Below are 25455 nucleotides of genomic sequence, written 5' to 3' on the forward strand. Positions count from 1 at the left end.
ATTTAAAAAATGCATCTTGTAGATCTCGATAAATTTAAATATTTCGATATATTTACAAAATTATGTATGAAATCTTCACCGTCAGTCTGACTTGTTGTTGTGTATAGTACACGTAGTTAAGATTAATTTGAAATTGAAAGAGGTCGAAGATTTTAGTTCAAAATATTCAAAAAGGAATATAAAAACAGGAAATCGTTTGGATATCGCAAAAGGTTAAGATATTTGAGTGGATTAACTCTTTTGTTACGGTAGTCCGTTCCACTGGAGTGACGCCATGGAACGGGTGTTTTATTATTAATTTATTAATTTAATTAATAATATATTAATTTTATATTACATTATATTATATAATATAACATTGTATTGTATTTTATCGTATTGCATTATATTTTATTGTATTCTATCACAATTGTATATTATGTATATTATATTTGTATAATATTATATGCTGACTATAGTCAGCACCTGTACACAAAGCACGTCGCTCGGACGCCGACTATAGTAGGCACCTGTAGCGAAAGGGTTAATGTGAATATTATTTTCCCGAGGTATTTTATCACGAAAAAACTAAGGAAGATAAAATTGAAACAGTTTTAAGTATGTGTTCTTTTTTATTTGAATTATTATAAGGAGATAGATATGATTTTACACAAAAATCCGCAATCTACCCTATCATAGAAATTAACTGTACTAATACTTGTTTCTTGCTAACACGCCTAAATTTTATGTTCTATCGGTAACATTGAGCGCGACAATGTAAAGACGCAGGGATCCTTAAAACACACGTAATATTCTGATAGGAAAGTTAATGAGATATAATACTCACGAGAATCATGTAAAATGTAAGCAAAATGCAAAACAATGCAAAATGTATATGAATGTGTGAATAAATATAACGTTTTATGAATTTTCGTGTTCCAGGGTACAAACTTAACCCCTTGACGTACCATTTTCTTCACAGTCACTGCGATTAGGAATTTTTCAATTGGCACAATTTCTTAGAAGGGACAGGATATAAATGTTTATTCCGTGTCTGAATTTGCTGAATTCTGAATGCTTAAATATTAGTAACAGGGGATTAAAATTTTATTCCAATTTTAAAGAACAGAATAACATCCACACTTAATTATTTATTATTAGTAATATCCATCACGAGTCGGACTCGTCAAAGTACGTCAAGTGGTTAAGGTATCTACGGCAAGGGGTTAAGGTATCTACGTCATTGCATACAACCCTTTTTTTGTCTCCTGTTTTACCTACTGTGTAGAAAATGCAGCGATACAGTAGCGGACTCTACCTAAACGGAACGGTCAGTTCATAAACTACGTTTGACTGCAGCAGAGATATGTGTGTTTATGCGGTGGCTAAACCTGTGCCATAGTAAAAACAAGGTATAAGAATAAAATGGGTAACCAATACATTATCGCACACTTAGTATACATACAGACATCGTATCTTATGGATTTGTCTTTTTTTAACATCGCTGAGCTCTAGAGTCCCTTTACCATTTTGTGCGTCGCGGTCAGGGTTACCGATTGTTCACAAATTTAGACACGTTAGCAAGAAGCGAATATCGTAGATATTTCATTTATACTACGAGTGCTGAATATTATATGGGACTGTTCCGTAGTACGTAGATGAATTAACCCTTTGCGGACGAGTGTCGACAAATAGCCGCCCAAGCGTTTTTACCGTTGCGGACGTGTGTCGGCATATAATCGCCCAATTTCTCCTCGCGTAACCGTCAATGAGATACGATAGCCTAAGGTAATAAAAATTTAAAGCTGTCATCGATATAGCATAGTATCAAACGTTGAAAATATTAAAATAAAAAATACCAGATGCTAAAGTAAAAAGATATGTAAGAGGTTTACAGTCGTAATGAAAACGTTTGATGGAACAGAATCATACTGATCGCTACTAAACAAGATCACGTTTATATACACCTTTGTATAGCAACTCGTTGCAAGAACTTTTCGAATATTACAAAATGCTGTGGAATTATTTTCCAGACATTTTTGTATTACGTGCTCGCATAATTTGAATGAGATCCTAAGTACATGTCATAATGAATAATTCATGAATTTTTATGGATATATAAATCGAGCGCCGTTGTCAACGTTTAGTTGTCGCGCAACCTTAACGGATAGAATATTACTCTGTTATCATAAATGTTAATTTAACGAAGTATCAAGTGGACATTTGAAGGTATTATAAGCTTTTATTATCTATATATTTAATCGACGGAATTATGTTCTAGTATTGATGCTATTTGTATCAGTATTAGCATTAAATAACCAAAACCGTAAATTCGGTGTCCCAAAATATTGGTAACGCTGCGAATGAAATTATTTACTGCATCTACCATAATAGTCGTTGCATCGCGTTTAATTTTATTAATGTCACGATTGAAAAAAAATTTCATTCGAACGAATCTTAATGTTTAAGAGAATTTATTCGTACCATCTCACTATACAGTAAATTCTCTGAAATTGTCTCTCAGCTTGGAAACACAAATAGATAACTTACTAATCTTACCTAGAACGGTTTAAGTTACTTAATATTGTTCATTATTTCAGTATTTTCTGAAGTTTTTTCATAATTTTCACGGAAAATTTCGCAAATACAGTATCAAAAAATTGGAACAATTTTAATTTCTTTCTTAATTTAAGAAGAACCACCTTTTACATGTTCAATTTTAACAAATAAACGATTAGTTGAATTCAAATAAAAAAATTTAATATGTCTTATATATAAGAATAATTATGTTAATTAATATCTTATAAACAATTATAAGATACCATAATTGACAACTTTACAGTAACTAACTCAACTACCCTATCCAAGATCAGTAATTATTTACTCCAGAGGATACTTTACGATGACATTAACCTGAACACATTATAAAAAAGACATGGCACTGAGTACCTCATCGTTAGAATTGGACCTAATCGATAGATTCTTATAATTTCCAAAACATTTAAAGTTTTATTCTTGTATGACGGCGCAGCATAACCTCAACATCAACTACTAATTTACGAATTAGTCAATCTTGACGACATATAAGTGTATCTTTTTGTAAATTATCTTATATTATGTAAATTATAAATTATGAAATTTTATTGACGCTAACCACTTATTTCTGGGGTAGTACTACTACTACTACTACTACTACTATTATTACTACTTGAGTAGTGCAGCCCATTCAAAAGCGAATAAAGTAAAAAAATACAAAATGTAATAATGTCTTATTCGATAAATATAAAGTTAATTATATTTGTGAACGAATCAACGGCATAGTAATTGGTCAACAACGAACAATTTAAAAAGAACAGATTCCTTTATGCAAGCCTTACGGCTAATTGTTCATTTTTGTTCAGAAGCTGAGGGACAGTTGGAAAGAATTTACTGTATTGTTAATATTTAGCGGTTTTGCTTTGTAGAGGTCAAACGTTATGGATCTTTGTAACTACGTTTCAACGACGATAATACGTCAAAAAGAAGGTTACTTAGAATTACGAGCTGCATAAGACATGTCAAGGTCTTTGAAATCGATACGCAGAACAATCTTTATTACCTAGTATATTATATTACTGTTTAACGAATGACCGCATAAATTAATAAATTATATTGTATTGTGCAGAAACCCCGTACTTAAAAACCTTTATTGTGGAAGGCGAAGTGCTTAGTGTCATGTCCACTCCAGCGAAGTACCTAAACCGATATTCGAAAGGTATCGAAAACTGTTCTTTCTTACATTTATATTGAAAGAATATGTTTCGACAAGTTCGACGTTTTAGAAATTATTATTTAATTACGATCGATGTCGTTTTATATCTGTATTCTACACGATTTGAGAATTTGTTTATAGTACGTTTATAATGTCAAATATAGTTTCTATCGTTTTTATTCGTAAAGCTTGAAAAAATGCTTTTAATCATCCTATACAAGTTGCAACAAAAAATACATACTATAAACAAATTATAAAATCGTGTAAAATGCAATAAATCGTGTAAATGCAAAAACGATATAAATCGAAATTATTATTTACAAATTGTGTATATATATAATATAATATAATTTTATATAATACATAATATATAATTACATGATTTATAAAATATGATGTTCAAGAATATCGGTAGAATTTTTTCATCCAATTTCTTATGCTACTGTGTATGCCAATCGTATGCCAATTTGTGCTACTGTTTCAAGAAGAGGTCACAATTAATTGTTCTTTCGTAATAAGTACCTTTACCTTACAATTTCATTTGAAGTGGAATTAATTTTTCAAGAAATTGAAGCGTCTCGTATTCTCCAGTTATTTTTTAGACATTCGTAAGCCTCAAAGACTTTCACCACTAGCGGTGAAACGGCCGACACAATGGCGTACTACTTGGAACTAACATGCGGCCTGGTCGTATTAGCTGTCGCGTTCTACTATTACCTGGTCTGGAATTTCGATTTCTGGAGAAAACGTGGAATACCTGGACCGGAACCACGCCTGTTTTTCGGCACCCAGAAGGATTTAATCTTCGCTAAAGTTTGCGTGGCGAACGTGGTAGAGGATCTTTATCATAAGTACAGAAACGCGCCAGCAGTTGGCCTGTACAACGGCAGATCGCCTGTTCTCGTTCTGCAGGATCCAGAACTTATAAAGACGGTACTGATAAAAGACTTTGCCCACTTCGTGGATCGTCCGCACAAACCACATGAAAGGGTATGTACGAGAACAGAAAAGGTAAATTGGACTGACAAATTGGCACGTCTCTAAAAAAAGAAGTGAAACATTTGTTAATAGCTTAGTTAAAAGAATTTCTATACGATGTTTACAGAAATAGTAATTACAATTTCATAATTGAAAAATTTTGTCTTTCTTCCTTGGGATACGTGGCAATTTATCGGATAACGTAGTAAATTACAACACGTCATAATTACACGTTAAAATTACATCTTATCGTAAGGACACCTCCGACCCTACCCCCATTCCAAAAGTATTTGAACACATGTTTCGTATAAAGTCTTATGAGATCGAAAGTGCATATGCAGTTACAAGTGTTTGTAACTTATGCAGTTTGTTAATTGCAAACCTATTTTGAATGAAAACCTATGTTGAATTCATTTCATGAATTTTGTAAAATATATTGTTGTAAAATATTTCCAACAATCGACGTTAATTAAAAACACAAATGAAATTGAATTGTTTTTAAGAAAAGGCGAGAATATTTTGCCTCGTAATGAAACAGAACAAATCAAATTGTAAATATATTTTACATAGCGTTCGGCATTTGCCCGTTAACAAGTTAGTAGCGCAAGATTCGATGCGACAAAGTGACATGATTCTCTCTCGAAATGTTCACAGACGGAACCGATGTCCGTAAACTTATTTCAACTGGATGGGGCAAGATGGCGGTTGTTGAGACCGAAGCTGAGTCCGATGTTCACGTCAGGAAAGTTGAAAGGCATGTTCAATCTGATGGTGGAATGTTCAGAGAACTTCATTAAATATTTGGACTACCTAGTCTCGAGAAACGAAGTAGTCGAAGTTCTCGATGCGACTGCGAAGTACACGACCGACATGATCGGCACTTGCGCATTCGGAATTAACATGAACGCCATGGGCAAAGAGGAAAGCGAGTTTCGCGAGAAAGGCAGAATGATTTTCGAACCGAGCCCCGAGAACCTGATACGATTGAAGCTGAGATTGTTTCTGCCCAGGTTATACGATTTGCTTGGTTTCGTGTTCCCTGATAAGAGATTGGCACCCTTCTTCACGAAGCTCGTCAGGGACACGATGGACTACAGGAGAAAGAACAACGTCCACAGACCTGACTTCATTCACCTGCTCATGGAACTTTGGGACAACCCGGAAAGGGCGGAAATCCCTGGTAAGTTGTGCAGTGTACCTGTACTCACAATACCAGTCTACGATAGGCAATTAGGGGGACCGGAAAGTAATGTCGTTTTTCTACATTAAATTCAAACATATAAATTTTTAGCAAGACTTTATTTTTAATCAATAATGTAATCATCCTCGTTATCAACAACCTTTTGCCATCTAGTATGCAAATTGTCAATGCCGGATCGATAAAAATCAATTGGTTTTTGATCAAAACATCTGGAGATTGCATTTTGGACATCATTCGAAATTTCAAATTTTTTGCCACTTAGAAAATGTTGTAGCGATCGGAATAAATGAAAATCCGATGGCGCAATATCGGGTAGGTATGGTGGGTGAGACAACACCTCCCATCTCAATTCATTAATTTTTTGCAAGGTTCGTCTTGCACAGTGCGGCCTTGCATTATCGTGTTGCAGAATAACACCTTTTCTGTTGACGACCGCTGGATATTTTTCAATTAAAGATTGATCTACACGATCTAACTGTTCACAGTAAAGATCTGCATTGACAGTTTGTCCAGGTTTCAGCACTTCAAAATGAACAATCCCGCGAATACTGCACCATACACACAAAAGCGCCTTTTGGGGTATAAACCTGGCTTAGCTGTACTTCGTGGCGATTCATTTGGAGAGAGCCACTGCCTTTTGCGTTTTGGGTTATCATATAGGGCCCATTTCTCATCTCCAGTGATCGAACGATCAAAAAACGCTTCTGTATGGTGTCGCTGAAGCGATAAGTTGCATGTGCTGGATCGGTTAGCTTTGTTTTCTTCCGACAAATTATGCGGGACCCAAACACCTGCTCTGCTTTCTTTACCAATCTGGTTTAAATGTTCTTGGATGGTTGACCAAAGTTGTTTAAGAGTGTTTGACAGTTCCTCAATTGTTTGACATGGATTTGCCTCCACCTCCGCCCTTAACGTGTCATTGTCTAAAGTTGTTGGTCTTCCTAATCGATACGAGTTGAAAAGATCGAAATTACCGGATTTAAACTTAGAAAACCATCTTTGGCATTTTCGAACGTATAATGCGTTTGGATAAACAGCGCAAATGTTTTTGGTAGCAACCGTTGCGTTACCACCCTGCGAAACTTAAAAAGTATACAATGCCGGATATGTAACTCTTCTGGTATTTGGCTGGCCATTTCACCGTAAATTGCGAAAAAGATTTAAGATCTTACTATTTACGAGGACACAAGTCACTCTAACTTTAAACTGTCTTTAGCATGCCTTTGAAATACGTAATAACCTAACAAATAAGTAACGAATACCGACATGCGCAAAAACGACATTACTTTCCGGCCCCCTAATATATCTGTATCGATCGTGGCGGCGATCGGAGTTTTATACGAATTAAATAATTTTTTTACCTATATCGTACTTGTCAAAACGTTTCAATTATATGTATAATACATTGATGTCTTTAACCCCTTGCACTACGATTCCTTCCACGCTGCGTTGATTAGTATTTATCTATCCTTATAGATTTTGATAACAGAAGAATTTATTTTTCCTTAGATATAGAAGAAATTAATAATATTCATATTTAGTAGATCTTGTATGAAATCTGTAACATGAGTATGTTCGTTATATACTACTGTGATCAAAAAGTAAGGTGAATTTGTTTATAAAATGTAAATTCTTTATTTATTCTTACAAATCAATTTCATCCCCTTCAAAGTAATCCCCGTCCGATAAAACGCACTTTTGCCAACGCCTTTTCCAGTCCTCGAAACAGTCGGAATAGTCTTTTTCCGGTATAGCCTTCAAGACCTTCTTCGATTCCGTTTTTATCTCCTCAATCGTGTGAAAACGGTGTCCCCGCATTGGCCTTTTGAGTTTGCTGAATAGCCAGAAGTCGCACGGAGCCAAATGAGGCGAATACGGTGGTTGCGGAACAATACGAGTCGAGTTTTTGGCAAAAAAGTCGCGAAGAACCAATGCAGTATGACATGGTCCATTATGGTGATGACATTTGGTTGTTTACAAAAACACGTGTAACTCGGAAATAATGAAACCTTTTGACAAACAGACGTTTGGCAAATGTTATAGACAGTCCTACCAACCTAGGAAAAAAAATAAAAAAAGAATAAATAAAGAATTTACATTTTATAAACAAATTCACCTTACTTTTTGTTCACAGCGTTATATCTCGTAATCTCACACAGTGAAAGTGTCTAACATAACTTTACTTTCAATTTAACCGTGACAATTCAATTTCAACTTTAAGTTATGACTGACTGCTAACATTTCATTACCGTCATTAGAACTGACGGACCATTTGCTCACGGCACAATCGTACGCGTTCTTCTCGGCTGGTTTCGAGACATCATCGTCAGCTATGAGCTGGGCTCTTCTCGAACTAGCACAGAATCATGACATACAAGAGAAGGTGCGTCAAGAAATGAAGGAGTATATGGAAAAATACAACGGTGAGATCAATTACACCACTATGAAAGAGATGCAATGCTTGGATAAAGTGCTCAGAGGTAAATATAATATAAACATATCAACAGATTCGACGAATTCGGTAGAAAGCGAATTTTTTATCGTATTATCTCTCGGTAGAAACTTGACAGACTAGTTGCACGTCCATATGGAAATAAAATGATACTAACAATAATAAGTATTACTTGTGTCTTAAGTTTACTTTTAAAGTTTGATCTCTTGAGCGCAGGGTGGTATATGCAACTTGTGCATCTGTTGAGAGTTCCAAAATATGGACTGAAAAATGTTGTATGCAGAAGTTGCGTGATCTAAAGAGGCGCAGTACATAGTGCATTTATTTTTTTAATTAGTGGAAGCGTTTTCGAGATTTGAAAGTCGACTTTGTTTTCTTAAATGAAATACTATATTTTTTATTTCAAAATATGGAAGAATATGAAATTCTGAGAAAAAAGGTATTCACTTCCGTTAGTCCTAAATCTAGTAGTTAACGAATAATTTTACAATAACTTTTGAAAATTGTCTTCGCTTTCCACTAATTTTTTTGGATTTACTGTCACTATTAATAATTACTGTCAAATTCTGAAAATATTGGCAGTTCCATTTTTTGGGACATTGGTCGAATGAACTACTGCAGATATAAACAAACTAATATCATAAATTTCAATATATATTTGTGTCTAAAAAAAGGAAAATGACGGGAATTGCATTAAAAATGTACTATTCCATATGAAAAAAGGGAAGTAGATCATGCAGTATCCGGAACACCTCTACCCATAAAAAGGAAATAAATGCACTACATAGTATGCACTTTTAAACCACGAAACTTTTGTATAGAAAATTGTTTGCTCCAACGAATATTTTGGAAGTTGCAGGAAGCGCTTTACGTTCGCTCCTTTTATAATTATAATATTAATAATACACGCGAATAAGGTTTATTAAACAATAAATAACATAAGCATATAGTATAAGTTAACACGCTTATTAGCGAGGTAATTTTACAAAATAAAATGTTTGTTGTTCCTTCAGAAACATTGAGGAAATATCCACCAGCGGCGTTAATAATACGAACTGCAACAACCGATTACACTTTTGAGACACTGAATTTCACAATACCGAAATCAACAGAAATATGGATTCCAATGTTTGCGATACACAGAGACCCAACCATTTATCCGGATCCACTGAAATTCGATCCAGAAAGGTTCAACCAAGAAGCAATAGCAACCCGAAACCCAATGCACTATTTAGCTTTTGGCGATGGACCAAGGAATTGCATTGGTACGTACACGTATATTGAAACCATATTAATATAAGTTGGGAAAAAATCTACGATTCAGTAGTTGAAATTAAAAATGAATAGGAAAAGTTTGTATTGGGTTGTTATAAAAATAATTTCGATTTTCCAAATATGTACCTCCATTTTATATAACATGGTGCATTTTCCACATATGAAATTGAATAATCTGACTCATATAACAGTTACACTTTTACCAAATTTTTAAAAAAATATAAACAAATTTGATAATGTTAAAATTGCTTCGAAACCTGGTATAACAATTTTTACGATTTAACAATAATAGAACACTATTAGTGTAAAAACATGAATGTGGTGTTTCGACCATTTTATTCCAAAATCAGCATTTTAAAGTTTCCGCATTAAAAAAGAAACGATTTGAAAATTAAAAATTTCGGGAATATTCATTAATACCAAAGAAATCCAAGAAATGCATAATCTGTCATAATCTGTGTTAAATTTCAATGATTGTGAAGTTTACCGGATAAGTAACTTCTGATTTACAAGTTATAATTCAAGTACAATTTTGACTAGTTGTAAAATAACAGTTTAACCTTATATATAATGGTTAATAATAAGTTTACTTTCAGTATTTGATCAGACATCGTAAAAATGTATTAACTGACATTTGTTAAAGAATTAAAAATCTGAAATTATGCCAACGTCATGAAAATATGTGATGAAACGAAAACTACTTCACATTTACACCTATTACTTGAACATCGTTTTCACAGGTAAACGTTTCGCCATCTTCGAAACGAAACTAGGTCTACTCAAAATACTTCGACGCTACAAAGTGGACATTTGTGAGAAAACTCAGCTTCCATACGAATTCGATCCCACCGCATGGCTCTTGGCGCACAAGGGCGGAATATACTTAAAGATGACCAAAATTGAATAATGTTATATAGAAATTTAAGATTGCTCAAGTTGCAAGACTTGTGCTACGCCCAAGTGATAAAGTTGCCAACCATTTTTTTTTTCATGCATTTTTTAAAATATATTAAACATAGGGAGGGTCTAAATACAACCAGGATTGTTGATAATGCAGCAAGAGCTCAAAAAAGTGTACCAGTTATAGCTTTATTTATTCTAAAACTGTACAGGAAAACATAACTATTTTCTTTTAATAATTGTTTTAAAACATAGTAAACTAGCGGAGTGCTCAAATGATTTGAATGTATTAATATAATATCATGTATTATACTAAAATTGTCTTGCTTATAACTCTTTGTCACGATATTGTAATTATGGTTAAAATAAATGAAAACATCGTTAACGAGTTATTACCAAAAAACATTGGCCAATGAGCAAACTTTTGTTGGCAGAAGGCGACGGTGTCAATAATAGGTCGAAGCCCAGTTTCGCTCATTGGCTCAGCCACATCGCGTCAACTTTACTCGCCTCTTATTGGTCAATGATTTTGGTTAATAGCTCGTTAACAATGTCTCGGAGAAAATATTTGTAAAGGAAAAAATTCTTTGATATTACCACAAATATCCACCATTTCTGGATTGTTAGCGTTTGTAGGGTTTGTTTGATACTACCACCAACCATATATTGTATAAGAGCACAAAATCAAATTTTAATTAATACTTTGTTACGTACGGAGATTTTCTCCTGACGTTTTTTCCTTTCTTCTCGAAGGCATACGCTAAATAACGTCGGCGGGGAACAACGGCCCATTCATTCCAAAAATAGAACACCCAATCTACCACACATCCCCGATTCTTAGACCCATCCGCGGCGTGATTTCGGTCACGTAGGCCCAGCCCCCACTACCGAATTCTATAGTTCAACCGTGTATAAAAGGGCTGAGATTTTTCTACTCAGCGGGCAGTGCGCAACCAAAGTCGACAGGCTATAGACCACGTATCGTTCTCGTTAAAACTGTTAGACTGTACGAACCCCCGCATTTCTCAGTGCGTCAAAACCGAGAGCACGGGACTTAGGTACCGCGAATACACATTTACATTTGTAACAGCTTTCTTTGTAATATACTTTGTCATTTTTATTTAACCTAGAGTTAAATTCATTTTCAAATCCAAATTCCTTTTTCGTCCAGTAGCTAGTATTAAATCCACCACAGTGTACCTTTGCCGCGCGAGGTACACTAATTTAAGAAGTTACGAGGCTAAAATATTCTTTACGTCCTAACCCTTATTCCGGCTCGTAGCACCCGTCGGTGAAATAAACGGCGGCTCATCTACGAGTAGATCCTGACCATCCGGCTCGTAGCACCCGTCGGTGAAATAAACGGCGGCCCATCTACGGGTTACTCCCTACCTCCTACTCGTAGCACCCGTCGGTGAAATAAACGGCGGGTCATCTACGAGTAGTTCCTAACCTCTGAGTCGTAGCACCCGTCGGTGAAATAAACGGCGGCTCATCTACGATTCAATAATTACACAAATCCTACTAACAAACGAGTCCTCGGTCACGCACAACTGCCTTTAGCCCTCGGCTCGTAACAACTTCAAAAACCTATCACCACATCACAGCCATTAGCTCCACATAATTGTGGATTTCGAATTAGCTGCAAACGAATCTACAGCTAATTGGAAATCGAAAATTACATCGATTATCCGAGTCTCACCGCGTGGAGGTTGCTGGAGTGGAGACCCGAAAGGGAGTCAGAACGAAACCAGAATTCGTTATGGTCGTTACGCTCGAATTCTTCGAGCGGGAATAACTTGAAAAATTATCGCGGATTACATTTTCGCCAAGGAAAATGTTATTCCAAATGACCGCAGGAATCTCTCATTTCCCGGAGTTACAATAATGTTGATACACTCTGTACATGCTGATATTTGTACGTACATATGTATATACTGTATATGATCGCTACGATCTTTGTTTTTTTTATTGATCTATATTTCTTTTAAAATGTGTTTACAGACAGTATAGTGAAGCTGTTGCTGAATTTTAAATTCTGGTCGATTAATTTGAATGTTAAATATGTTAACAACATGCGGACCAACCAGAAAAACAAAATTCAATGGAATGTAAGTATTTTTCTAATATTTTTATGGTAAAGTATCATGCACATTATTTCCGAATAATCAAGGTTATTTGATGCTCGTAACTTATTCGACAAAATACTTACTTTGACAGTTCGATTCTTAACAAAGAAAAATTTAATCTCATGCGTATTTTTTGGAGTAACTCACACGTACGATATTTTTAACTATTTTTTGTTCTCGTCTATTTATGTACTGAATCCACCGTTCAAATTAAACTATAAACGTCTTCCTACATCAAAACATGTATGGATTGGCTTTCCATACGAATAATAATAATAAAAACCACGTCATACAAACAATTAGTATAATCATGTTAAATAAATAATTTAATGCAATACCTTCCACGAACGATTGATTTTTTCTATGTAAAGTTACTTAACTCACTGTAAGTCTTTTTATATAAATATATGAAATAAAGAAAAGATCGAATGATTTGATGAAATGATTCGATTGCAGGTTAAAGTCAGAGTGTGCTCATTCAGACATTCGCGAAGAAGACGTTACCAAGACAGAAGATCATTTAAATCGGGAAATTAAATTAATTCATTCCAGAAAAGATCGTCTGAAGCAATTGTACAAGTGTGACGCGACCGAACTAGAAATATTGCTTCGCGCCTGGGGTTACGCTTTCATTCCTACACAACCTTGATCTTTATCTGCCGCATGCTCCTTGTCTATTTGGGTGACCTTGATTGCAATGAGTCAATAGTAAACACAGTAAACAAACCTTAGGTTTGCTTAAATAGATCGATGACGAGAAGTGAACTCGTTACTTGTCACTGTGAGCACGAATGACAAACATTTTACTACAGTCAATATAACTATAGTACGAACAAGAATACTAGGGTACAATAAAGTGACAGAATCGTTCATTAAATAGCTTAATATATTATACATGTAGAAATGTGCAGAAGCATAAATTATATTATATTCGTATTGATCGTCAGCGCTACGTAAGACACTCGGTTAAAAGGTTAACAATTTACCGATCGGTCATTCAACATTTAGCTCACTATTAAATTCTCGTTTCTATTTCAATTTTATTTATTCAATTAATCACGAAAAGTATTTAATATTAAAAAGAACTGAAAGCTACGGTAATACAGTCTCAATAATAGATAATAAATTACTGTTACCATAACAAGTGGTAAATAATTATTTTCCTATGAACTAATTCTGGGTCATTTTTTTCTCTCCTGCGTAATCAATTTTTATTCCATTATCTTCTATTATTCTATTATATTTATTCTGTTATTCCGATATTCTTTAAAAAAAGGACATATTTCGCAAATATAAAGATTTGTAACCCCAATTAAGAATGGCATCAGAGGATAGGGATTCGTTTTCGATTGTGTAATTAACGTAGACGGTTTCCGCAAAAGATTGAGAAAAATTGCTAAAATTATTAACGAAATTTACTTTCAAACTGAAGCAGAAGTGGATTAAAACGATATGTACTAAAATGTTATTTTGAAACAAAATGAAAAATGTTTCGAAACTGAATTTATTTACACGCCCTTTTTTAGCCAAAGAACAATTTCTTGTATGTACATATTTTTGAACTTCCATAAACAATTTCACTTTTTTGTTTGTTTACCAAGCCGAACAAGACTGGTGTAACGTGCGTATCATTATTATATAACGTTTCAAAAGTGCAAGGGCAGTGTGAAAAAATAATAAAAAGTAACAATGACATGATTCCTTCAGACTGACTCTTTATCTATCAAATGCTGTGATTATCTATAGTAGATGAAGCTCCATCTGACATTTTCAGAACTCAGATTTCGGTCGGTTGGCGAGATAAGACTTGATGTTAGGGATCGCCCTCACTTTCTCCACCAACTTTTGTAGTTCAGGATGATCCTTGTTCAATTCTGTCTCCATATAATCAGATAGAAGTTCTGTAGTCGCGGCCCACAGCAAGTCTGCCCAGGTTAACTGAAACAAAAAGGATGATTGATTGATTAAAACTTTCCAGGCGTAAGAGGATACTGTCAACTGTATAACGGTCGCGTAAATCATGCCGCACAAATGATTTCGTTCTTATTCATCACATTCACAATCTAAAAAACCCAACGTAAAGTTGAAGGTACTACAGCGATTTGGAGACGTTCACGAATGACGCAGTAAATTCGTTTAGATTTATGAATCTCGATGGTTGGAGTATGAATAAGGTGCAGAGCGAACTGAACGACTACGAAAATTAGTTTATAGTTCGAAACTTCGTTCTAATTATATTAACCCCTTGACTACGGCAGACTTTGATACGCACCGGCCGACCTTACCATATGGCAGGAATTGAGTTACGATGTGCGCTGAGAACGGCGAACTTTTGGGTAGGGATGCATTTTTATGAAAAAACATATCTGAATGATCAAGAAACTAAATTTCACTACATTAAAACAATATTATTTGTTTATTCGTATTCTGAACCGAATTGCTACTGTAAACATTGAACACTTAATATTAATGTAAGGCTTTTTTCACATATCTTTTTGACATATCTAATAATCTAGTAAAGTGTGATATAATTCGAAACATGGATAAATACAAAATATTACATCACATTTCTTACAGTCGTAATGTGTCTCACGTCTTTTGTTACGTTTTACGTGGCAAGATCTATCGGAATAATTATCGATAAAACTGTAAGGACGCCTGTAGGCGCTCTTAGTGTTACAAACGCAACATTTCTAAGCGCCTATAGGCGACCACAGTAGTCAAGGGGTTAAATGCAATTTTGTTATTGACTATTTCATTATGTATGTTAGATGAAATGATGGAATACAGTCAACGTGCTATCTCGAAATAACGCACTATTTACTGAACTACTAAATGTTAAAGTACTGTAGTCAGTTTTTCGATTTCCTAATGCTATTCAAGTTGACGTGATTATAATAATAACGTCGAGTCATTATTGAGATCGTAATTATTCATACATTCCGAAAATTCGAATTATTTTATTTTGAAAAGAACGTCAAAATTATATTGGGCAAATCCTGATTTTATTATCGATCATTCGACACCGACAATATCAAATTCTATTTTCGCAAGTCATACGATGACGATTGCAAGGAATAATTATTCCCATTTTTAAAAAATTTAATTAATAGAAATTTAATTAACTCCTTCTTACATACCACACACTCTCACCCATACTATACACATACAATAATAATTACCTTTCCGCCAACAAAGTGTCCACCATTTTCCTTAACCTGTTCGTTGAATTTGTCAAGACATACAGTAAGTTTCGGCAAGGCAGCTTCTTTGAGTTTCGCTTTGAGAGCCGGATCTTTTTCCCATTTGTATTTCGTGCATGCTATGAAAGACACGGTAAAATAAATATTACATAATACAATCTCTCTAGCAACGTGATAAAATTACATCTACTATAAGCAGCTTAACCATTTTTTATTAATAATCATTTCAGGTGAAGTTAATCGTGATAGCTTGTTGTTATCTAGGCATGATAACTACCGACTAGTGAAATGTAAATATGCAGTAATGTAGCACTGAATATCGCAACTTTATTTTATGTCTAATGTCGCAGTACTATTCCTATTCCACTATAATTGTCGATTTTTTTCGCTACGGTGTTACCGACATATCGCTAACATGTGGCTAATAGTTTTCTGATTAAAATGATACTAAACATAACATAATGTGGATAAATATTTGTGACTAAAATAAGATCGAACACAATATAGTTTCGACTATATTTAGTTATTTAATACTTAATGTTTAATTAATTTTATTCCATTATCTCTACGATTATGTAAAAAAAATATTGTTATACATGTATATTAATGATAACTGTAAGTAGAAAGCTGCACTGATATTATGCATAATTATATGTATGCTAATTAGATAAGTGCAAAATCTATTTTACGTTAAATTGTTCTGTCCCATATCATATTCTGTAAAATGTGACTGTTACTTCGACTTTTTTAAGTTGGAATTTAAATTCTGTCCTCTTTTAATCGATATTTTAGCATTCTAGTAAATGTAGATATACAGTAAATATAAATTTTCTTTTGCGCCTAAGAAACTATTACAATCGAAAAGGTGCTTACCATTATAACTATGAAGAAAATGGTGCGACAATAATTTAACAAAATTTTCATGCATATAAAATTAGTTCAGTCATCGTCTTTATTCTAGCATTGTTTCCATAGTAATGTACACCGGCACGCGACCGCTATCTTTCAAAGTATTGTAGTTTTTTCGCTCCTAATTTCATAAAAGCAAGCCGCAAGGCTCGAATAACCAACCATATTTTGTTTACGCTAAAAACCATTTTCTTTTCCGGCTATTAGACATTCACCGAGACATTACTTTATTTCGTAGTCATAAGAATTACTGAGGCGGCAATTATTCTAAATAATTACCAATTTCTAAAATGCAAGAAGACCAAGATTAACCGCTGGTTAATTGCAATATGTTTTGTTACTATTCTAAGGAATATTCTAGTCGGAAAGATTCATTATGTCAAAATTGTTAAAAGACTGTAGGAATTTATGCATTTGTAACATATGACAAAATAGTATTAAAAAATTTGAATAGCTAGTAATATTATTCAGAAGACATTCTTTACACTATAGTTATCAGAAATCCATCTGATTATTATTTTACTGGCTAAACAATATCTTCTGCAAGCAATTTAACATTTCCTATTAATAAACATTTTAAGAGAATTTATTCGATGGTGTTAATCAAGATAACTTGTAGATATCTAGAAATAATATGTTTATCAATATCAAGCCATTTGTTCAAAAATTCTTAATTCTTGATCTTTGAGTTTTAAGGAGTTTATTAAACAACTTCCGATAAGTAAAATGTCCATATATGGTTCGCAAATACGAACAGCGATTGTACCTATCTATACATACAGGTTGTTCCGTTTTTGGCAACTTTAAACTGTCGCGGAATATTTCACCGAATATAGTTAACCGAATCACCCCATAGATATAGAAATTCAGTTGAAAATAATTACTTAGATTGACATTATGCACGAAGACCAAAGTTACTATTGGTGAGTAGCAATGATACATTTTATGTTAGTATAAGGAATATTTTTGCCAAAATAAATTTTGTTCATATTACAAGTTACAGAATAACTTATCGAAGTTAAAAGACACGTAAAGATCTACTGTGCATTATTAAAAGGGTGTGAGCATTATTCTAATTATAACTTCCAAAGAGTGTAAAAAAGCCTTTCACATATTAGTATACGAAATGGTATTAAAAAGTTTATGTAGATACAATAATGAAAATTAGCAGAAACATTTGCAGTGTGTTAATACCAATTTATCTGTTCTGAATAATCTAGTACTTTTTCCTTAACACATTCACCGTGAGTAGTCAAATAAATTGTGACAAAAATATTTTTTATATCTAGTGCAACAAAAAAATTATTTACAATGCCTTATCAGCTACAATACTTTCACATTGCACGACTGTGTTGAGGACGTAAATTTTAGACATCGGGACAAAATCGCTTTCGAAACGTCTTTATGACGTCTTAGAAACGGTCAGTTTAGTTCATAAGAGGTTCAGAACAAAAATAAACATCTTTGGAACGTGTTATCTGGGCTATCTCTGTGTTATCTGGGCTATCTCTGTGCTATCCATTTAATGATATAATTCATAAGTGACAGAACCATTTACCTAGTGTCAAATCATCGATGGTGTCGACAATGGCGTCGATTTCATAAGCTTCAAAATCGTCAGTACCATAGAGATTGTTTTGTTTGGCGAGGAAACGGGAAATTGCCTTTGACTGGTACAAAACCTTATCGTCGACTTCCAAAACGGGTAACTGTTCTACTGGCATCTCTGAAAATTTTTGTTAAAATCCATTTATTTCGTTTGCCATTTCCACTAGTGAAAGGATCACACTATTTTTACAACTTATTTTGTACTCTTTATGTTTCTCCATTTGATTTACATATAATACCATGTACATTATACGTATGTATATCTGCATGTACTTACGAGTTTTTATTTGAGGCCAATCTTCTAAAGCAATCCTCTCGTCTTCAAACTGAATACCGCATTGGTGCAACAAAAATCTGATTGGCTCCGCTAGGCCAGTGTAGTTGAAATATGTCAACTTGTAGGAAGGCATTTTCTACATTTAAACATAATACATTTAAAACCTCTATTTGTTACATTATTTCTATAATAACACGAGCGATTACGCTTAAATTCAGGTTACGAAAAACATAATTTATCAACTGAGTTCTGTATTCTACAAATCAATCCCTTAATAGCCAAATATTACTCTTCATCTTCATTTCACAACATCTTTATAATTTGGATTATGGACATGATGCTTCGACTTCAGATGATTATTTAAAAAAAGTAATTGAATAAATAACAACTTCTGTCGTGACGCGTTCATTTTGTCACACTGTCTAGTCTTTCGGTTCGGGTTTAGGATCTCGTTGATTTAGACGATTCCATTTTTAATAATCTATTCAGAGAAATCTTCGCAGGAAAGTCAGCATTGCGTTGACAATTTATTTTTCCCGAAATTTCATGGAGTAGAACAAGTTATTCCTGACGTCGGACTGTTTAGCTACCCCATCACACATTTTAATGGGTTTAATTCTTTTGGCGATTTTAATATTTTTTAACGATTTATGAAGTTTACATATCGCAACAGCTTAACTTTCATTAGTTACACCAATTTCATATGTGTGTGATTTTGATAAAAAAGAACTGTGAATTACACCTTACGTTTAGTTTTTTCTGGTTTTCGCATGTTACATGCGAAACGGTTTAAAATAATAATGTTTTATCGTATTTGTCTAATTAACGAGTTATTGAGAAGATTTGAAAAAAAGTAATGTTTAGTAATAAAGAAAAATATGAAGTTTAAAGCTAATGTATGTACTCATGTACATATTACATATTTTGTTACACCGACATATGTAGTTATGCCATATAATGACATTGTATAGATTGGAATGTCAATTAACACTTTACCGACCGGTCAGTCTGCCATAAACATTATTATATATTCTTAATAGTAGCATTAAATAATATTTATATTATCTATTTCATTTATCTTATTTCATTTATTTTATTCATCGCAAAAGTAATCTATTTATTAAAAAATTATTTAATAATTCCTCAATAATAGATAGAAAATGATTGATTGTCATGACAACCGATTCACAGGCTATCGATCGGGGTAAATAGCCTATAGGTTACCAATCGGTAAAGTGTTAAATTTTGAGAACCGCTATCTGTAATTTAGTTTAGATGTTTCAAGCTCATCCGCAACCTTCAAATAAATTTCCCAATTATTCGTGAACTTTACAAATCCCTAAACGTTTCAGAAACAAGTCATTAACTCATAGATACGTTTATTTATGACACTTATGCCGACGGGAACATTATTGGTTTTTCTTAATTTATTTATCCGGGTTTTCCAACACCCGTTTTCTGTCTCAGAAATAAATGCTGGGTGCAAAATTTGTTACAAGTTTTCACTCCGTTCAATTTATTAGTAGTAGAACGAATTTCAGTAAATTTTTTAAACAGTAAAATTTAAGAACGGAATAGTTTCTTCCAATTAATAATATAGTGCGAGTATATGTACTTACGGTTAGTTCAGTGAGACGCTGTGAATGATAAACTGATTCAACGACTTCTCATGCGATACTGCTTCACTGTTCACCAAGCGGCCACTATAAATTATATCCTAGATTACTCTGAATCCCCTCCACTTCTAATCTTCGATACGTAGCACGATTAGATTAATTTTAACTTTTTCTAAAAGATGGTTTTTGGCAATAACATTAGCACTCGCATGATGCACTACGCTACAAATGTTATTTCAATCGAAACAAAATTAAATTGTAACAGAATCTAAAATATTATTCAATCCTTCGATGGTCTTTCGTTTGAGCCTCCCCAATGATGAAATTAATTATGTACTATTTTATAATAACTCTTGTTATCGTGATATAGAGTAGATAACAATAAATAATGAAGAGGCTAACAAAAAAATATTCACATTTCTTAAACTCATATTTCTTAAATTTTCTTTACGAGTGATTTTTCTTGAGCGAGAGACTTTTAACAAAACTAGAATCATCCACTGCTATTCTAAATATTATAAAACTACAATGCATACTTCAGTTGTTGTATATTTTTATATAATTTTATGTTAAAGTACTAAGCAAGGAATCAGATGGAACTGAATTAATAATTTCGTAGAGTGCAGAATTTATTGCAGTATTTGACGTATATGGATAAATTTGATTGGAAACAATACATCGTTATGAAATATAGAAAGAACATATCTTTGAATACATTATGCAATTATAGTAATAGATTATAATCGGTACTGTAGAAAGCGGTTTACTGGATAGAAATGCTATCTACAAATGGCTAATCCGAATCGTGTTTATCAATTCGATATGTGATACCATAAAAGTGTACAATCATTCGTCTATAAACCACCGAGTCACCGTATTCATGCAACGTTACTATTACAGCTACTTGAGTAAATATAATCAGCTAGATACAGCATTACGATCTACGTGATTTGATGGAAAAGATTTGTGATGGTATTAATTTATTCCAATTATGTACTGATGTCATGCCCCCCACTATCGTAACGTATACAATATGAATCAGCTCTATAGCGATTGGTATTGCGTGATTTTATGCAACACATTTTTTATTGTTGGCACAATGCTATTAATGTATCTATTTTTTAATCGGTTGATTATGAATGATAATTTCGTAAAAGTAACTCGAGTGGTCGTATTGATTCGTTGATTCTAGTAAATAATATATTGAATTAAACAAAATTTCGTAATTCAATTTATTTCATTGTGCAATAAACTCGAATAAAGGATATACTAAATCACTCCGCGCATTGTCCATAGCAATTAAAAAATCAATGATACTAGACAAATATTTACATAGAATTTTTATTTTAAAAATAAAATACGTACGACACCCTGTACGTAGCTTGGTGTTTATAACAAATACCAGAAGGTTAAAATTTCTCAATTTTAATTCGGTTGGATAAGATTTAATGAACCTTTCTTTTCTTTGAAACATGATATACCTAAGAATAAGCTAGGAATAAACCTACGATTCAGTTATTGAAATGACAAATTAATGGAAAAATTTTGTATTGAGTTGTTACAAAAATTATTTCGGTTTTCCAAATATGTAATTCCATTTTACATAAAATTGAAATTGAATTTTCTGACTCATGTAACAGTTACACTTTTACATTTACCGAGTGAACTCGTTACTAATCATTGCGAGCATGATATAACAAACATTTTGCTACAGTCAATGTAACTATAGTACGAACAAGAATACTAGGGTACAATAAAGCGACAGAATCGTTCATTAAATAGCGTAGTATATGTATTATGCATGTAGAAATATGCACAAGCATAAATTATATTATATTCACGTTGGTTATCAGGGTTACGTAAAACACTCGGTTGAAAGGTTAATACTCTAACGACTGGTCATTCGGCCGTAAACATTTAGCAATTTTATTTATTTTAATAATCGTGGGTGGTATTTGGTATTTAAAAATTATATTATATTATCAGAGCTTACGGTAATACAATCGCAATAATAGATAACAAATTATTGGTTAACGTGATAACCGATTTACAGGCTACCGATCGCGGAAAAAGCCGATTTATAGGTAGCGGTCGGCAAAGTGTTAATGAGTATTTTGTGAAATATTTATTACTGTCAAAATATTTGCATCCTGATTGTATACAATGGGAATAGTTCTCTGATAAAAATATGACATGTATTTCTTTTCTTGGGGGTGCAATGAATACTTATTATTTGAAATAAAATTTATGACAAATTAATTCTCTGCCATTTTTCGGTAAGTAATTTTTTCTAAGTAATTTTTTTGGTAAATAATATTCTTTAAAAAGGTGGACGTATTTCGCAAATATAAAGATTTATAACCCAAATTAAGAATGGCATCAAAAGATGTAGAAAATTATTTGTTTCCGATTGGATAATTAAGAAAGACGGCTTCCACAGAAGAATTGCAAACATTGACAAAATTATTGACGAAATTTGCTTTCAATCTGAAGCAGAACAGGATTAAAGCAAAATATATTAAAAACTTATTTTGAAACAAAATGAAAAATGTTTCGAACTGCATTTATTCACACGGCCGTTTATTTTTATTCTCAAGCTACCAAGTGTTTCTTAACTATTGCATATTTGGCGGCACATTGTCAAAATACACAATTAATCCATGGTAGGGGACATCGCACAAAAAACAGATTCTTTTATTTATTTATTTTTTTAAGTTCCAACTTACAATTTCACTTTGTTTGTATGTTCATCAAGTCGAACAATATTACGGTAATGTGCACATCATTATTGTATTCATGTTTCAAATGTGCAAGTGTAGTGTGTAATAATAAGAAATAGTATCAATGATATAGTTCCTGCAATATCAACTTTTTATCTATCGAGTGCTATAAGTATCTATGGTAGGAGGAGCACCATCTGTCTGACATTTTCAGAGTTGAGTTTTCGGACGGTTCGCGAGGTAAGACTTGACATTAGGCAACGCCTTCACTTTCTCCACTAACTTTTGCAGTTCAGGATGGTCCTTGTTCAATTCTTGCCCCAATACAGGAGATAGAAAATCCGTATACGCGGCCCACATCAAGTCTGGCCAGGATAACTGTAACGAAAAATATCTTTCTTTAACCCCTTACCGTCCTTTGACGAATCCGACTCGTGATGGCAATTGGTAGTAATAAATTATTAAGTATAAATGTTATTCTGTTCTTTAAAGTTGGAATAAAATTTGAATCCCGTGTTATTAATATTTAAGCAGTTAAGTATATTCAGGCATGGAATAAACGTTAATGTTCTGCCTCTTTTAAGAAATTATACCAATTAAAAAATTTCTAATCGCAGTAACTATGAAGAAAATGGTACGTTAAGGGGTTAATAATAATTACCTTTCCACCAACAAAGTATCCACCGTTTTTCTGAACCTGTTCATTGAATTTGTCAAGGTATGTAGAACATTTTTGGAGGGCAGCTTCTTTGAGTTTTTCTTTGATAGCTGGATCTTGTTGAAAGTAGTAAGTCGTACATGCTATAAATGGGACAGTAAAAGTAACGGCATAACATTTTTTATTAATAATCATTTCAGGAGATGTTAATCAAGATAGCTTGTTCTTATCTAAAAATGGCAACTGTCGATTAGTGAAGTGTTCATATGTGGTTCGCATCTGCGGAATAGCTATAGTATCAATCTGTACATAGATAGACTAGGCGGATCAAAATATTCACATTGACAATCTATTTCGAAGTCATAACAGTTACAATTATTTTATATAATTTTAAATTTCTAAAATTCAAGAGAACTGAGATTGCTATTGATGAACTGTGATGATATTTGTTATTATACATATAAGGAATATTTCAGTTGGTAAGATTCGCTGCGTCATTGTTCGAAGACTTTGGAAAATGTATTTGTAACATATGACAGAATATGAAAGACAAAATAGTATTAAAAAATTTTTATAGTTAGTAATATTATTCAGAAGACAATTTTTATACTACAGTTATCAGAAGTCCATCTAATTATTTTTTTAATGATTAAACAACATCTACTATAAGCATTAATTAATATATTTAACATTTCCTATTAATAACCGTTTCAAGAGAAGTTGTTCGATTGTGTTAATCAAGATAACTTCTAGATATCTAGAAATGATATGGTTATCGATGCGAAGCCATTTATTTAAGAATACTCAGTTCCTAATCTTTGAGTTCTAAGGATCCAACAAGCAGCTGCCGATAAGTAAAGTGTCCATATATGGTTCGCAAATGCGAACATCGATATTATCTATCTGTATATACAGGGTGTTCCATTTTTGAGAACTTTAAACTGTCGCGAAATATTTCACCGAGCACAGTTAAACGAATCACCTTGTAGATACAGAACCAAGATTACTATTGATGAGTAGCAATGATATATTTTATTGTTATTAATGGGAATATTACTGCCGAAGAAATAAATTTTGTTCATATTGCAAGTTAGAAAATAACTTATCGAAATTAGAATTCAAGTAAAGATTTAGTGTGCCATTATTAAAAAAGTGTGGGTATTTCTGTAATTGTAATTTAGAAAAGAAAGTAAAAAGAAGTATAAATAATGGTAAAATTTGCAGAAACATATGAAATTATATACAAAATTTGCATTGTGTTAATATTGATTCATCCGTTTGAATAATTTATGTACTATTTCAATTACTATTTCTAATTTATGTAATACATTTTTCTTAACACACTCACCATGAGAAATCTTACAAGGGCAACAAGTGTAACGCAACAAATAAGAACAATAAATGTGACAAAACTGTTTGTTACATACAGTGTACGAAGATAGCACAAGATATTTACATTACATTTAGAATATAATGTAAATATATTGATTAATTATAATTTTTTAAATTAGTATTTTCGTTTCAAATAAATGTAAAATAATAATTTACAATACTATCGTCCGCGGGACGTCTTAAGGTGTGTTGAGGACATTAATTTCAGAACGTTATAATACGTTCAGACCAAATATAGACATCTTTGAAACGATCTGTGCTATCTAGGTAACGATACAAATGATAAATGACATAACACGTACCTTCTCTCAAATCATCGATGGTGTCGACAGTGGCATCGATTTCATAAGCTTCAAAATCGTCAGCACCATAGAGATTGTTTTGTTTGGCGATGAAACGGGAAATTG

General features: G+C 33.0%; 2 protein-coding genes and 1 pseudogene across 4 annotated transcripts; 1 reads left to right on the forward strand and 2 right to left on the reverse strand.

The window, feature by feature from the left end:
- The first annotated feature begins 2128 nt into the window (after positions 1 to 2128).
- Positions 2129 to 11089, forward strand: LOC144470161 (cytochrome P450 6A1-like). Of its 2 annotated transcripts, XM_078181035.1 has the most exons (7): positions 2132 to 2208; positions 3644 to 3733; positions 4322 to 4720; positions 5363 to 5888; positions 8168 to 8389; positions 9375 to 9626; positions 10377 to 11089. In XM_078181035.1, exons 3-7 carry the CDS (start codon positions 4385 to 4387, stop codon positions 10541 to 10543), a joined length of 1503 nt encoding a protein of 500 aa, XP_078037161.1. In that variant the 5' UTR covers positions 2132 to 2208; positions 3644 to 3733; positions 4322 to 4384; the 3' UTR covers positions 10544 to 11089. The 2 variants fall into 2 exon arrangements, with proteins under 2 accessions (XP_078037162.1, XP_078037161.1); XM_078181036.1 differs by lacking the exon at positions 3644 to 3733 and having other exon boundaries at positions 2129 to 2208.
- Positions 11090 to 14151: 3062 nt separating this feature from the next.
- LOC144470181 (glutathione S-transferase-like) lies at positions 14152 to 20371 on the reverse strand. Its single transcript, XM_078181077.1, has 5 exons — positions 20282 to 20371; positions 18663 to 18798; positions 18336 to 18503; positions 15848 to 15987; positions 14152 to 14603 (listed from the first exon to the last, which is right to left on the reverse strand). The coding sequence occupies exons 2-5, from the start codon at positions 18793 to 18795 to the stop codon at positions 14436 to 14438; spliced, it is 609 nt and encodes a 202-aa protein (XP_078037203.1). The 5' UTR covers positions 18796 to 18798; positions 20282 to 20371; the 3' UTR covers positions 14152 to 14435.
- Positions 20372 to 22973: 2602 nt separating this feature from the next.
- Positions 22974 to 25450, reverse strand: LOC144470004 (glutathione S-transferase pseudogene; annotated as a pseudogene). Its single transcript, XR_013494066.1, has 3 exons — positions 25351 to 25450; positions 23660 to 23799; positions 22974 to 23376 (listed from the first exon to the last, which is right to left on the reverse strand). The product of XR_013494066.1 is annotated as a glutathione S-transferase pseudogene (transcript).
- Between the last annotated feature and the right edge of the window lie 5 nt (positions 25451 to 25455).

Source organism: Augochlora pura, chromosome 5 (genome assembly GCF_028453695.1).
Source record: "Augochlora pura isolate Apur16 chromosome 5, APUR_v2.2.1, whole genome shotgun sequence".
Classification (NCBI taxonomy): domain Eukaryota; kingdom Metazoa; phylum Arthropoda; class Insecta; order Hymenoptera; family Halictidae; genus Augochlora; species Augochlora pura.